Source organism: Mugil cephalus, chromosome 15 (assembly GCF_022458985.1).
Source record: "Mugil cephalus isolate CIBA_MC_2020 chromosome 15, CIBA_Mcephalus_1.1, whole genome shotgun sequence".
In the NCBI taxonomy this organism is placed as follows: domain Eukaryota; kingdom Metazoa; phylum Chordata; class Actinopteri; order Mugiliformes; family Mugilidae; genus Mugil; species Mugil cephalus.
This window is the reverse complement of record NC_061784.1, coordinates 25,259,404-25,275,321: the sequence shown is the minus strand read 5'-3', so window position 1 is coordinate 25,275,321 and position 15,918 is coordinate 25,259,404. Positions and strand designations below refer to the sequence as shown.

Here is a 15,918-nt window from a genome sequence, read left to right as displayed (position 1 = left end):
CATTTGACAGAAATGGGAGCCCGAGCAGCAGCCCCCTGTAGCCCTTTCAAAATTTCCCAGAGGGAATTTACCTGTTGAATAAGCTGCACTGTTCTGGTTTTGAACCATCTGCCAGTACGTGGATCAAAAGTTATCTGACTAATGTAATGAAATGGGCAGTGTACTTTAATGGCAGCTATTCTGAGTGGAAACATGTGAGTTGTGGGGTTCCACAAGGAAGTTCCTTGGGGCCACTTTTGTTTACTATATTTATTAATGATTTTCCTCTGATTTGAATCACGTCACCGTTGTAATGTTTGCTGATGACGTCACAATTTACACATCAGCATAAACATCTGATGAACTGACTGAAGTTTTAAACAAGGAATTAGTGTTAACTGAAAAATGGATGATAAAAAATAAACTAGTGTTAAAGAGGGGTAAAACTAATAGTTTCAGGTTGAAAGCAGTCATTAAGAGAAGCTCCTAAGCTTCACATATTTCTAGGTGATACAGAAATAGAACAAGTAATGGAGGTAAAACTACTAGGAATCATGGTAGATAGTCAAATGCCCTGGAACAAACAAAAACATCTTACAGTGAAAAGAATTGGTTATTTATTAAAGCAAGTGGTGCGGTTACTGGTGTTGTCACATTTAGACTGTTGTTGTGTAATATGGTCCAGTACTACAGGAAATAACTTGAATTTGAATGAAGGTTACAGGCGGCTCGTCTAGTCCTTTAATGCCCAAACAAATGTGAATACAATGAATGATCGTTTAGCTCGTGTGCAATATTCATTAATATGTTTTACCAAAAACATAATAACAACAGAAACACTTTAGCTTTAGCATTTTTTCAGACACACACCTTCATTTTATTCAACAGTCGGGGGAGGGACTAGGGAATGGAGGGAGGGACTAAAGGGAAGGACTAGGTGTGGAGGGAGGAACTAGGGGCGGGACCAGAGGGGAAAGAGCGTCTCGTCTGGGCGACCCAGGATGAGAAGGCGGAGACTCGTGCGTAGACTCCAGGTCTCTCAGGAAGTCCACAGCCAATCCCGAACGAGGCCACACCTGCCAGGAACCAATCAGAGAGCAGCATTTGTTCAGACTTCAGGTGTCATAGGCTCAGGTGCCAAAGGGGGCGTATCTGTGTGTGTGTGACTGACCAATCAGAGTCCAGCCTCCACCTTCCAGGCGTATTAGCGGGCCACCAGAGTCCCCCTGGAAACAACAGGTTCACAGATTCAGGCAATCAGCTTTCAGATGACCTGTCACCATGGAGACCAGGAGTCCATTACCTGGCAGGTGTCCACACCCCCCTCTGGGTAACCAGCACACAGCATGCTGGAGGTCAGGGAGTACTCAGGTAACCAGGACTGACACTGGACCGCCCCCACCACAGGGACCTGGGCTTCCTGGAGGATACTGGGGAGGTTCCCTGGAGGTCAGAGGACAGGGAGGAGACAGGGGACCAGGGGACAGAGACAGGGACAAAAACAGGAACAAAGAGAGAGACAGCAGACAGGTGGAGTTTTCATTTTACTGTAAATAAGCTTCTATATCATCTCTGTCTCTGTCCTTGTGTCTCACCTTCAGTGTCTCTCCCCCACCCGGCGATAAGACACTTTGTCCCTACAGAGACATCTTGTCCCTCAGGAGGGAGACACAGTGGATAGACCCAGCCTGAAAGACAGACCAGAAGCTCGTTGGGTGTTCTGCATCTTTGAGAGGTGAGCTCATTAAATATTCATGATGTCACTGACGGCTGAAACTGATTGGCTGCTGCAGGTGCATCATGGCGACGTCAGCCTCCTTGGTTCTGCGGTCGTAGCGATGGTGGAAGACGACGCGATCGACTCGTCGGGTCTGGACGTCACCAGAGTCCAGTTCAGTCTGAGACAGGAGGCCAAGGACGGCCGTCCACAAGTGAAGCTGGACATTCTTCCTGGAGACACAGAGAGGACACATGTCTTTATGTCCCCTACCAGAGAGGACACATGTCTTTATGTCCCCTATTACCAGTTCGATACCAAAGAGGACATGTCCTTGTGTCCTACCCGTAGACACAGTGAGCCGCCGTCAATAACCAGTCGCTTCCAATCAACGAGGCTCCGCAGACATGGCGTCCATTCCACTGCAAAGACACAATCCACGGCCACGCCCCCTTCCCTGCATTAACTCCGCCCACCACTCTGGGATCACCTGACAGGAGGAAACAAACCGACCAGTCAGATCACTGTGTCCTCACGTCCACAATCCAGGAAGGATTCATGTCCTCACCTTCACCAGGTGTCGCCTCATCTATCCAACCAGAGTCCCGCGAGACATTAGAGACGAGACGAAGTCCACAAGCTGAAGATTTGATTTAAAGGTCAGTGTTTGTGAGTTGATTTAACGGTAAATTTTCACAAGTGTACTCACGCTGGTTGTTACAGCTGAGGGAGATCACTTTCCCACTGGTGCAAGTTTCACTATAAAGACATTAGAAACAGTTTCAAATAAACTTGGATTCACTTTTAGTTCTGGGTCTAATTGTATTTGTGGTTCTGGTTTTGCTTCTGGTTCCAGTAAAATATAATTTTCTTCTTCTTCTTATCTTCAACATTTTCCTTCTGGGTTTAGTTCTGGTTTCATTGTGGTTTTAGAGTTTGTTCTAGGACCAGAACTAGGCTTAGTTCTTCCCTTAGTTCAGCATTAGTTTTACTTCTGGTGTTATTTGTAGTTGCAGGTCTGCTTAAGGTTCTCCTGTTAAAGTTCTGGTTGTGGTTCTGTACCTGGTGGTAGTTTCCATTGTTCCGTTACCAGTGATGGTGATGGTTGCAAACAGGGAATCTTGTGGCAGAACATTGAGCATCGTGGCCTCTCCAGACCTGCTGGGACAAAACCAGATCAGACAGGTTCTGATGCTGAAAGGCTGTTGTCAGACTGGTGGGGCTCACCTGTATCCCAGGTACTGACAGGTGAAGTTGGACAGGTGAGACGACCAGGAGTCCGAACACACAGCAAGCAGAGATGAGCCGATCTGAACGTGGAGACGACGGGAACCGTTCACCTGCAACACAACTGTCACACAGTGTGAAGTTACAAGATGTTACAGGTGGTTAAAGGGGATTAAAGGGGGTTTAATGGTGTTTTTAAGGATTTAAAGGATGTTACAGGATGTCACAGGATGTGACAGGGCATTACAGGGCATCATAGGAGGTTATATGATGTTACAGGATGTTATATGATGTTACAGGGTGTTATATGATGTTACAGGATGTTAAAGAATGTTACAGGATGTTATAGGATGTTATAGGATGTTACAGGATGTTAAAAAATGTTACAGGATGTCACAGGATGTGACAGGGCATTACAGGGCATCATAGGAGGTTATATGATGTTAAAGGATGTTACAGGATGTTATAGGATGTTACAGGGTGTTATAGGATGTTAAAGAATGTTACAGGATGTTATAGGATGTTATAGGATGTTATAGGACGTTATAGGATGTTACAGGATGTTAAAGAATGTTACAGGATGTTATATGATGTGACAGGGCGTTACAAGATGGGTATTGACCCCGTGTTTTGATCGTAACTCACCACAGCTAGCTTCGTCGGAGGCGTCAGGACAATCGACCACACCGTCACAGAGACGTTCACCTGGAACACAACTTCCTGTCTGACACTGGAACTGGCCGATGGCGCACGGAGCTGCAAATAAACAATTGATTAAAAATTACCTGGTGATTCTCAGTAATCATCAGATCTGATCCACAGTTCGTCTCCTGACCTCTGACCTCTGACCTGGAGCTTACCTGGTGATCCCAGATCGACCCCTGTGGAGAAGTTGGCTTTGAATCCTCGGCCGTAACCTGAACTGTCCGTGTAGAACCATACCGTCATTTGATTCGTTGTTGAGAACAAGTCGTGGCCAGGGCCATCGCTGCCTGTGAGGACGGCTAAAAGAACAAAACACCAGAGAACAAGTCATCACCTGAGAGCAAGTCATCACCTGAGAAATACTCAACAAGTCAACACCTGAAAACAAGAACACATCAAGAACACAATGAACGTAATAAAAGATAAAAACTTTTGGATGGATTCAAGACAAGCTTCCTACTGGCGCTCCCTGGTCTGTGGCTGTATATCACGTCCATTTCCTCAGACTATTTCAGGACCTTTCCGTCAGCACCACTCGTATTGTTGTCCCCTTGGCTGCCCGATAATTGGCCTTCAAGTTTTTTAAGTTTCTCCGTCATTTGTTTTACCGTCCTGATAAAGCCAAGTTCGTCCATCTCAGCCGCGATCCGCTGGAAAACCTTGTTGTTCCGAGTCCAACTCCTGCTTTATGCTGTCTTCTCCCAACAAGGACAGACAAGCCCTCACCTCCGGGTTGGTCCACAACAACATTACTTTTCCAGTCATCATTTAAAAATGTACTGACACCCGAACAGAAAGTTGAAAGTGAGCAGCTTCCTACTAGTCAAAAACACTCATCTCTCTAGTCAAAACCAAAACATCTGGCTTGTACCTGACGCGCCATTGTGACAATGTTTGTTCTGACCAGTCAGTAGTAAGCAGCGTTCTACGTCACGTTCTCGGCCCTAATCACCTACTTCGGACCGACCAAAGAGGAGGCACCAGAAAGTACCCAGAACAGTTTCCTTTTAGCCTCATTCCACCCACCTTCTAACAATGGAAATAGAGATTTAAAGTGGGCGGTGCGGGGCGGCGTGGAGGTAGGGCGTGTATGGAAATCCTCTGTGATCCACATGGGGAGGACATCAATACCGTGACAGACTGTATCATCGACTATATTAACCCCGAAACACCCCATGCACAGGTTGAGGGGATCGGCAGTGGGTCAGCGACCTAAACCTACATTTCAATGGGTTTGATCAAGCACCCACTCCTCCCCCCATGCAGCCGCTCCCTCACTTGCAAACACCTGGTCTACGCCCCCCTCACTCAGCCCCCCACACCTTTGGCTCACCACACAATAAGAACACTTCACACCAGGATGGAGTCACTCGCCCCCCACCACTGTCCTTCACAGCAGACCTGGTGAGAAAAGAGCTCAGGAGGATAAAAGCTGGACCAGATGGTGTCAGCTCCAGGCTCCTTAAGTCCTGTTAGGATGAACTGTGTGGAGTTTTGGAGCAGGTCTTCAATCTGAGCCTCCATCTGAGTGTGGTGCCACAGACCTGGAAGACCTCCTGCCTGGTACCGGTGCCTAAAACAACCCCCCCTTAAAGACCTCAGCAGCTACAGACCGGAGGCTCTAACATCCCATCTGATGTAGACACTGGAGAGATTGATACTGGAACCCCTCCGGTCTGAGGTGGACCAGTAATAGGTCAACCAGAAAGGAGCCCTATTAACGTGGTATTAACCCTCTGAAAAGACACATATCAGCCCCTAGGGTGGAGGAGGAGCACATGTTCCCGTCAGTTATTCAATTTTCTCTGCTGCAAACCGACCTCAGTTTGTGAGAGACAGGAATTGTGTGTCTGACCTGCTCTGATCTGCAAATAAAGGTTTTCTATTCTATTCTATTCGCCTGAGAACAGTCACCACCTGAGGATGACGAGCTCACCTGTGCTGCATCACACTCACCCAGTAAGGTGGAGTTAAGCCCCGCCCCATCCCGCACTTCCACCACATCGTAGGCTGCTTCTACATCAAAGTCCAGGAAGTGGAGCTGGATATTTTGACCCTCAAATGCATGTAGAGTCCACAGACCTGTAACAGCAAAGCATCATGGGTAAAAGCCTGGTACATAAATAATGTATCTATGTAATCTAATCGGATGTGATCTGATCTACGGTGGCTGTGAAGGTCAAAACACAACGACATTTCAGAGTAGGGAGAACACTTCCTGTATCTGATTGGACAGAACCAGTGCTACAACTTAAGCTGATGTGATTGGTTGTTTCGCTGCCAGTCAAGAAATTAGGCTTTGTGAATGGTCGACACTGTGATGTGCATTTTGAAAGCAAACAACATGTACTGTCCACATGGTGAAAAGAAGCATGAGTCGTTTCCATGTCAACCTCATAGTTCTGTAGCCAAACATTTGTCCAGCTCTAATATTAAGGTCTTTCTAACTTCATCTATTGAGGAGTAGTTGCAGTGTTGCTAGCAATATGCTATGCTAGCAAAGGTGACTTATGTTTGTTTGCTGCAGAGCACGGTAATTTAAGTTTTTCATCTTAGGTCCATCTCACTCTTGTCCACTGTGTCCACTGGTGGGTAGCTCTGTGGATAGACTGAACTCTCCCTGTGACTGGTGCATCTGCAGAGTGAAGCTTTTCAAAGCTCAAATTAATGAAGAACTACTTCAGATCTTTCACGGCCCAAAAAGACTGAGTGGACTGGCAGTGATTAGTATTAACAACAAAGCTGCCTGTTGGATTTCTTACAGTGACGTCGTAAATGGAGCTCAGGTTTTAATGAGTGTGTGGAAGGAAGCACTGTGTAACATGAAAAAAGTAAAATGTGTGGATTAATGTAGTTTATTGTGATTATTTTTTTATTAAAGCTTTTGTTCATAGTTACATACGTTTCCATAGTTTTAAGATCACATTACTCAAATTTATACAATTTATATATGTTTGTTACCTTGTTAGAAGCTACGGGGCTTCGCCTGAGGCAGCAAGCTGTAGTGGCTAGGCGAAGCGTGCTAAATGTAGGCAAAGTGTGCTAATTCCCATGTTGACAGGGACGGTACCCCGGCATTAGCTCCCGTAGCCCCTTCAAAAGTTCCCAGAGGGAATGTTCTAGTTTCAAGTAACTCTTTTCATTTATGTTATTATTTAAGTATTTGCTCGATGTTTTATTGTTTATTTTATTTAATTCTGTCTGTTTTGTACAGTTCAATTTGTTATTATTTTTTACATTTCTAAGTGATTTTTTTAAATTTATTATTAGGATAGTCAGCGCTGCCATCAGTTTATATAAGTGTGTGCATAATCAACAATCAATATTTTTGGCAGAAAAAGAGGTCCCCAAAATCAAATTTTGCTTTAGGCCCCATGGAGGCTTGGGCCGGCTCTGCTCACATCATATACCACACAGAGACACACACTAAACAACCACGGAGGGAGGAGAGACGAGCGTTTTGTAACTAGAAATACAGCCACTATTTAGAGTTTGTGTCACCTAAAGAAAACAATATTAAGGTTCAGTGTTCACTCTGTGCTGGCCACAAAGTCCTCTCTAGCTTCAGAAACACAGCATCAAATTTAAAGAAACATTTGGAGTCACAGCACGACACAGTCATGCTAACACAAACTTTGTTTTTATGAAAACAAGTGTTGGCAGGTGGCAGCTGCTGAATGTAACTAATAAAGTAACTTGTAACCCAACTTGGTTACTTTTAAAATCAAGCAATCAGTAAGAATATTCATCTACTAATGGCAAAGATATTCATCTATTACAGATATTCGTCTATTAACGCCATCTCGTCCTCCATTCTTTCCAATATGGTTAAAATCTCGTGCACTGACACAGATGAGTAGAAACATGAAACAACAGCACTGTCAGGTTTGTTGTCTTTGTCTTTTCTTGACTGGCATCGAAACAACCAATCACATCAGCTTATATTTTAGCACGGTTTTTGTCCATGTCATTGTGTTTTGATCTGATCTGAGCTAATCTGATCTAAAGTGTAGACATGTGTGGAGGGTGGAACCTTGTGAACTCACATTCTGCTTTGTTCCCGTAGGATTGTGGGTAATTTGGTGAACTGAAGGTGGAGTTTGGCTCCCAGAGGTCAAAGGGTCCTCCACAGTCAGCTGGACCAATCAGAGAACAGAGTGGGTGGAGTCAGAGAAGCTGTATTGTGTGTTGTTAAAATTCATCTCTAACATAAAGGTATAAAACAAACACAGGAATAAAATCCAGAAGAATATCATTTTTAACACAAACTGTTTCATCTTGTTCCAAAAAACGAGCAGAAGCAAAATTTCTTCTATGATCTATGATCTTCTTAACAAATCACATCAAGCAAAATTAACCAGTTGTTCATTTAAAAAGAGTTGATTAGAGGTCATTTTTTATAAAGGAGGATTTTCGTATCTGTGTTTATATTCTACAGCACTAGTACTTTCATCCAATCCATTCAACAGAGTTACTCCACAAACTGATATGAACATGCTTGTAAGAGCTGGACACACTCCAGGTTGTTTAAAATTTAACTTTCCTCCTAACTGATGATGACTTTCTCTATTTTGGAACAATTTTTGAATGTTTTCAGGGAGCGTGTTATTTTTTACTTTAAACTACTAATGACATTCTAACTTTAACGAAGTCCATAAATTTCAAAATCTGTGATTTAAAAAAAAGGATTAGTGTGATGGAGATACTCAGCATGGTTTATTCTCCTTACAGCTCTTCTTTATAGTGTGCATATTCTTTGTACAGTGCTCTTATATGTGTTAGTCCATATTTCAACACAATAGATGACGTTTGGTGAAATGAGTGGACAGCACAGAGTGTATGTGTGATTCAGGATATGTAGAGATTTACTGTTCTTAACCAGAACAGCTATAAAAATGATCCTTAGAATAAATATGTTACAGAGGGGGCGTGGCTTGTGTTTTACGTGGTATAGGGGGTGTGGTCGTAGGAGGCAGAACATGGGTCGGTTCAGGGGGGGCAGGTCCACAGGGGTCAGAGGTCAGCGTGATGTCATCCAGAGCAATGTCGTTTCTCATGCCTCCCTCTTTCATCGCCTCAAAGGTCACCTGTAGGGGTCAAAGGTCAGAGGTCCATCACATCCGTCACTGAGTGATGGATGGACTTCCTGTCACATAACGACTTCCTGTCACATAACGACTTCCTGTCACATAAAGACTTCCTGTCACATAACGACTTCCTGTCACATAAAGACTTCCTGTCACATAACGACTTCCTGTCATGTAACGACTTCCTGTCACATTAAGACTTCCTGTCACATAACGACTTCCTGTCACATAAAGACTTCCTGTCACATAACGACTTCCTGTCACATAACGACTTCCTGTCATGTAACGACTTCCTGTCACATTAAGACTTCCTGTCATGTAACGACTTCCTGTCACATAAAGACTTCCTGTCACATAACGACTTCCTGTCACATAAAGATTTCCTGTCATATAACGACTTCCTGTCACATAACGACTTCCTGTCACATAACGACTTCCTGTCACATAACGTCTTCCTGTCATGTAACGACTTCCTGTCATGTAACGACTTCCTGTCATGTAACGACTTCCTGTCACATAAAGACTTCCTGTCACATAACGACTTCCTGTCATGTAACGACTTCCTGTCGCATTAAGACTTCCTGTCATGTAACGACTTCCTGTCACATAAAGACTTCCTGTCACATAACGACTTCCTGTCACATAAAGACTTCCTGTCACATAAAGACTTTTTGTCATATAACGACTTCCTGTCACATAAAGACTTCCTGTCCTGTAACGACTTCCTGTCGCATAACGACTTCCTGTCACATAAAGACTTCCTGTCACATAACGACTTCCTGTCCCATAACGAATTCCTGTCATATAACGACTTCCTGTCATGTAACGACTTCCTGTCACATAACGACTTCCTGTCACATAAAGATTTCCTGTCATATAACGACTTCCTGTCACATAACGACTTCCTGTCACATAACGTCTTCCTGTCACATAACGTCTTCCTGTCATGTAACGACTTCCTGTCGCATTAAGACTTCCTGTCATGTAACGACTTCCTGTCACATAAAGACTTCCTGTCACATAACGACTTCCTGTCATGTAACGACTTCCTGTCGCATTAAGACTTCCTGTCATGTAACGACTTCCTGTCACATAAAGACTTCCTGTCACATAACGACTTCCTGTCACATAAAGACTTTTTGTCATATAACGACTTCCTGTCACATAAAGACTTCCTGTCCTGTAACAACTTCCTGTCGCATAACGACTTCCTGTCACATAAAGACTTCCTGTCACATAACGACTTCCTGTCCCATAACGAATTCCTGTCATATAACGACTTCCTGTCATGTAACGACTTCCTGTCACATAACGACTTCCTGTCACATAAAGACTTCCTCTCACATAAAGACTTCGGCCCAACTCCAGTCCGACCCGTCATGGACTCATTAACTCCACAGGAAGTCTGTGAGTGTGTGAGGTCTGTTTCTATCCATGACGCCACATTTCATGCCCACGTTTTTTTGTTTGTTTGTTTGTTTGACACTGAATACATTAATTATTTAGAAATGACCAATTGCCCATCGACCAGAACAAGTGCTTGGATAAAAGCTGATCATGGAGTCTGTTCCTGACACGTTTTGTACATGTTACAAGTAGATTATAAACCAGAACTAGTACTAGTAGCAGAGTAGCCAGTGTCAACAGCATGTCATGCTGTAACGTCATGTGAAAGGGAGTAAGTGCTGTTCTGATTCTATTCATAGGATCTGGAGTCCTTTAGACCTTTACACTTTAGAGTCTTGAGGGGCGGATTGGACCTGGGCCTATGTCAGATAAGGACTTCCTATTAGATGATAGGGTTGGGGACTGACCGTGGCCTCTGAAGTCAGGTTGAGGGTCACCTGACCGTAGTTCCAGTTGTCACCATAGTTACCGTCTCTCTGGAACACCACGGTAACAGCAGGTTCTGGTTGAGATGGAGAGAGCAGGACTCTGAGCATGTGGACATCTTCTCCAAACATGTGGTACCTGGAGACAAAGTAAATCTGGTTAGTTTCTATCAGTCACATGTTTGGATCTTACGGGTGGAGTCATGTTTATTTACTTTACGTGTGTGTGTTGTTTATGTGTGTGTGTTGTGTTGTTTACCAGAAGCTCAGACACATGGCGGGCTGAGGGGGCGGAGTCAATGGCAGACTATGGATCCTGAAGCTCTTCAGCCAGTGGCCAGGACTCAGAGGAGTCACAATGTAGAAACCTGACGGATCAGAGTCCAGTTCTCAGATAGAAACCTGATGGACCAGAGTCCAGTTCTCAGATAGAAACCTGATGATTGACTTTACCTGAGCTGTTACCCAGAGTCTGGTCGACGCTTGGACCAGTTAAAGGAGGAAACGTGGGGCCACTGTTTCGAATCCAGTCGTCGTCATCGTCCGGGTCCTGCCTCCAGAAACACATGCCCTGCTCAAAGGTGCAGGTCAGCTTCTCCTGGTCTGAACACAGACACAGTGGTGGTCAGTGAAGACTCAGAGGAAGATTTAACCCTCCAGGAACCAGGAACCATATGTGGTAACGTGGTTCCTGGTTCCTCTCAGTGAGGTTTATTGTCATGTGGTTTTCATTGAGCCAATCAGAGAAGATCCAGGAAACATTGTCAGGTCTAATCAGGGTCTAATGTGGTCTACAAGGTCCCCCTCTGATCTGGTTTATTAGGAACCATGAAGAAGAACAAGTGTCCTAATGTTTCTAATGTGATGATGTTGACAAGTGTCTGAATCAGCTCTGATGTTCTAATGTGACAAATACATGTTTACATTAGTTTAAGGACCAGGAACCAGATATGAGACCAGGAACCAGATATGAGACCAGGAACCAGACATGAAACCAGAACCAGATATTAGACCAGGAACCAGATATGAGACCAGGAACCAGACATGAGACATTCATTCATCTGGATTTAACACAGGAAAGGGTTGAACTTCAGGATTTCCTAGTATTTAACTGAGAGCCCTGTAAAGGGTTGGGGTGCTTCAGACTGGTCTTACTGGACATGTTGGAGGTGTTGGCGGCCCTGAAGGTGGCGTTGAACCCGGACAAGATGGTGACGTCATCAGAGGTAAACTCAATAGTTGATTGGTCAGTCAGCAGCCATACAGTCCCAGGGAAGGAGAAGCCTGAGAACTCAGCTAGCAACCACACCAAGGCGTCACATTATTATTACAACTATTATTATAGATTTTATTATTGTTAGTGTTGTTTTTGTCGTCATTATTATACCTGAGAGGCGTTTGTCTGGTCCAATTCCTTCATAAAACCTCAGAGAGTCGATGTCCTGAATCTCAAAATGATGAAAGTTGATCTGCATCGAGAGTCCTGGATACACACTGGAAACACACAACACGTCACAACACAACTACACACTGGAAACACACAACACACACTCATCTACATAGATGTATCAGTGTGTAGTAGTATCAGCGTTCAGTATCCAGTGGTGTCTTTGCATTAGGGGCCAGCTCCACCGGAGGGCGCTGCTGTGGAGGATCAGCAGTTTTTATACATTTTCCTGTGTTAAAAATGTTGTTGCACATAAGTTAATAAATAATAATGTTCACAGTTTGTAATTGTACCAGTGTGCAGTTCCAGTACGTAATAGTACCAGTGTGTAGTAGTGCCAGTGTGTAGTAGTACCAGGGTGTAGTTCCAGTGTGTAATAGTACCAGCGTGTAATAGTACCAGTGTGTAGTTCCAGTGTGTAATAGTACCAGTGTGTAGTTCCAGTGTGTAATAATACCAGTGTGTAATAGTACCAGTGTGTAGTAGTACCAGTGTGTAATAATACCAGTGTGTAATAATACCAGTGTGTAGTAGTACCAGTGTGTAATAGTACCAGTGTGTAACCGTCTGACCTGATGATCCAGCGACAGGAGGCGGCGCCATTATTGGTCTCAGACTTTGAGGAACCAAACCAGCCGCTCGATCCTTTCAGGAAAAACTGTCCATCACATACTGTTGCTATGGAGACAAGAGTGAGGACAGTGTCCCTCAGGAATCTGAACAGCTGGAGACACCTGAGATTTTAGAAACATTGACCAACCACAGTGAGAAGCATCTTCGTCAGATGCATCCGGACAATCAGGGACGCCGTCACAAAACTGATCGGTCAGGACACACATGGACCAATCAGCACAAGACGTCTGGTGAGGAGGACACGCCCCTGGACACAGACCAGGATGGTGTCACAGACAAGCACCTGGAGGACAACTCCTGGACATGTCTCAGCTATCATAAGTGTCTCACCTGCTGTAGTTGTCATAGTTGTTGTAGGTGTTGTAGGTGTCGTAGGTGCTGTAGTTGTCGTAGGTGTTGTAGTTGTAGGTGCTGTAGGTGTTGTAGGTGCTGTAGTTGTCTCATCTGTCTCACCAAATAGATGGATGTTTTATTTTTGTACAACCCAGAGAAAACAACACATCATTCACAGAAACAAACACACGAATCCTCCCATAATATTAAGACAACAATTCCACCTCATACGCATACACACATTCGGCAAACACATTACACTCTCTTTAGTGGTTTGTCAGTTGTGTTGTTGTATTCAGAATGTAGTGTTTGCTGAATTAAACTTTTTTTGCATTTATCTTCAGATGATTGACGGGAGATGGAGTAACACAGATAGTCTGTTACAGAGGCTACTGCAGTCTGAGTATTTCTGGGGGGGGGGACTAGACTAGAGGGGTAGAGAACTAGAGGGATACAGAGTTACAGGGTTTGAGGACTGGGGGTAGAAGACTAGAGGACTAGAGGGGTAGAGGACTGGGGGTAGGAGACTAGAGGACTAGGAGGGGTAGAGGGGTAGAGGACTAGAGGGGTAAAGGGCTAGAGGGGTAGAGGGCTAGAGGACTAGAGGGAATCAGAGTTACAGGGTTAGAGGACTGGGGGTAGAAGACTAGAGGGGTAGAGGACTGGGGGTAGAAGACTAGAGGACTAGAGGGGTAGAGGACTAGAGGGATACAGAGTTACAGGGTTAGAGGACTGGGCGGTAGAAGACTAGAGGACTAGAGGGGTAGAGGACTAGGGCATTAGAGGAATGGGGTCAGAGGACTAGAGGGATACAGAGTTACAGGGTTAGAGGACTGGGGGTAGAAGACTAGAGGACTAGAGGGGTAGAGGACTAGGGGGTAGAGGACCAGAGTGGTAGAGGATTAGAGGGGTAGGGGCAGAGGACTAGAGGGATATAGAGTTACTGGGTTAGAGGACTAAAGGGGTAGAGGACTAGAGGACTAGAGGGATAGGGGACTAGAGGGCTAGAGGAGTAGAAGACTAGAGCGGTAGAGGACTAGAGGACTAGAGGGATAGAGGACTAGAGGACTAGAGGACTAGAGAGGTAGAGGACTAGAGGACTAGAGGACTGGAGAGGTAGAGGGGTAGAGGGGTAGAGGACTAGAAGACTAGAGGACTAGAGGGGTAGAGGACCAGAGGGCTAGAGGGGTAGAACACTAGAGCGGTAGAGGACTAGAGGGGTAGAGGACTAGAGGGGTAGAACCTTTAAATACGGATATGATAGGAAATTTTATTTTTTTATTTTTTATTTTTAAAAACTGCTGAAGTTTAGAGGTATAGTTAAGGGGGCCTCTCTAAGTGGTTTGGTGGGCCGGGTCTGGCCCGGGGGCCGTAGTCTGAGCACCCTTATTCTACAGAAACAAACAGATCTTGAGAAATCGGTGATGTCCAACCATTAGAAGACGGAGACGGACGTGAGACAAGATACTTCCTGGATTCGTTTTGACCAGTCCACTGTGAGCTCATATTAATCTGGGTTTACTGAAGTTTACCTAATTAACGAGGCCACTGACTCACCTGTGATCCAGATTCTGTTCAGATCTATAACCAGACCTCTGCCCTCGGCCTCCTGAAGCCCCGCCCTCAGCTGCTGCTCCGCCTCCTTTACATCGATCAGCTGATCAAACCAGAGGTCAAGGGTCACCAGCACACTGCCAGGACTGAAGACACAGCTCGTTAATTACTCAGACTTTAATTAATCAGACGGGTCGTTAATTAATTAGACTTTAATTAGACGGATAACGTGCGACGACCTGAAGTGTTGAACCTGACACTTCTTGAAGATCGATCGGAGCTGAGAGAGACTGAATGCATCAGAGACCTGTTGACCAATCACACCCCAGACAGTCATCAGCTGACTTCACAGCCCACACATTCAGAATAAAAGACTTTCAATGTCTTTCAGAATAAAAGCCTCTGATGTTACCAAATACTGAAGAATTTGTTTCAGAATACGAATCTTTGTTATAACCTCACACTGACTAATATCCTTCAGAATAAAAGATACTGATTGTTGGCCTTCAAAATAAAAGCCTCTCACCAGCTCCTGGACGTCGTAGGCCAGACTTCGGAATTGTAGACTGCTGGAGTTCCTCAGCTCCTCAGAGAACTCGGCTCCATCAGTGATCACCATCTGACCCGACAGCTTCCCTGGCTCAACGGCTCCTTGGCAATGGACAAGAGCCCCGTCAAAATAAAAGCTGCAGTGATCGAATGTGCTGGTTGAAGGTGTTTGAAGAAGTTTTACCTTCAGGCTTCAGGGCGATCCATGAGACCACGATGAGTCCGACGCAGCAGAGGAGGAGGAGGACGATGAGGACAATGAGGAGGATCTCCAAGGATGACAGAGTTCTCTTCATTTTCATCCCGACTAAACAACACAGCAATAACAGTACAACACATTAACCTAACAACACATCAACACACCCATTAATACAACAATATGTACAACACATTATTGAATGAATGAGGCTGCTGCTGTACTTCATTCATTGAAATCTCTGTTAACTGTGTCCAGGTTCTAATCCGTTGTATCTCACCTGTTTACCTGCTGGTTCTGTCTCGATGCAGCAGATCCGACCTGAACCAGAGAGTTTTTCTTCTGATGCTCCTTCAGCTCGTGATAAATCTTTATTTATTATTATTTATGACGTCTCTTTATCTCAATCTAAAGTCCAACACCTGTAAACCTGTCAGGTAATATCTGTTCCTGCCTCTTGACTCACCTGACCCACCCAGAGACTGAGATATAGACAGAGTTTCAACAACAGCTGGAACCAACACACCTGGGACTAACAAGCTCCTAACGAGTCCTCGTCAACTTATGTCTAGTTTAACCAGACCTGGTTAGAACTAGTCTTGATGAATTAAACCTGGTTAGAACTGGTCTAGCTTAATGGGGAAATTAAACGTACATGT

The 15,918-nt window shown here is 44.7% G+C and overlaps 1 protein-coding gene across 1 annotated transcript; it reads right to left on the bottom strand.

Moving 5' to 3' along the window:
• Nucleotides 1-573: 573 nt before the first annotated feature.
• tmprss15 (transmembrane serine protease 15) lies at nt 574-15,613 on the bottom strand. The gene is made up of 28 exons (XM_047607453.1): nt 15,540-15,613; nt 15,248-15,370; nt 15,041-15,165; nt 14,754-14,821; nt 14,518-14,660; nt 12,958-13,071; nt 12,755-12,874; nt 12,567-12,672; nt 11,935-12,041; nt 11,703-11,843; nt 11,001-11,150; nt 10,807-10,915; nt 10,530-10,686; nt 8,574-8,715; nt 7,675-7,764; nt 5,585-5,710; nt 3,784-3,927; nt 3,569-3,679; nt 2,924-3,047; nt 2,759-2,854; nt 2,406-2,455; nt 2,265-2,336; nt 2,042-2,186; nt 1,748-1,929; nt 1,575-1,667; nt 1,283-1,422; nt 1,151-1,205; nt 574-1,055 (listed from the first exon to the last, which is right to left on the bottom strand). Exons 2-28 carry the CDS (start codon nt 15,363-15,365, stop codon nt 913-915), a joined length of 3,171 nt encoding a protein of 1,056 aa, XP_047463409.1. The 5' UTR covers nt 15,366-15,370; nt 15,540-15,613; the 3' UTR covers nt 574-912.
• Nucleotides 15,614-15,918: the final 305 nt, after the last annotated feature.

Bases quoted from the DNA above. Each gene is read 5' to 3' on its own strand.
- tmprss15 (XM_047607453.1), bottom strand. From the start codon at position 15,365: ATGAAAATGAAGAGAACTCTGTCATCCTTGGAGATCCTCCTCATTGTC. The intron at 3,680-3,783 runs GTAAGCTCCAGG...GTTTATTTGCAG, and splicing joins GGTCGATCTGGGATCACCAG to CTCCGTGCGCCATCGGCCAG. The intron at 2,456-2,758 runs GTACAGAACCAC...ATGTCTTTATAG, and splicing joins ACAATGGAAACTACCACCAG to TGAAACTTGCACCAGTGGGA.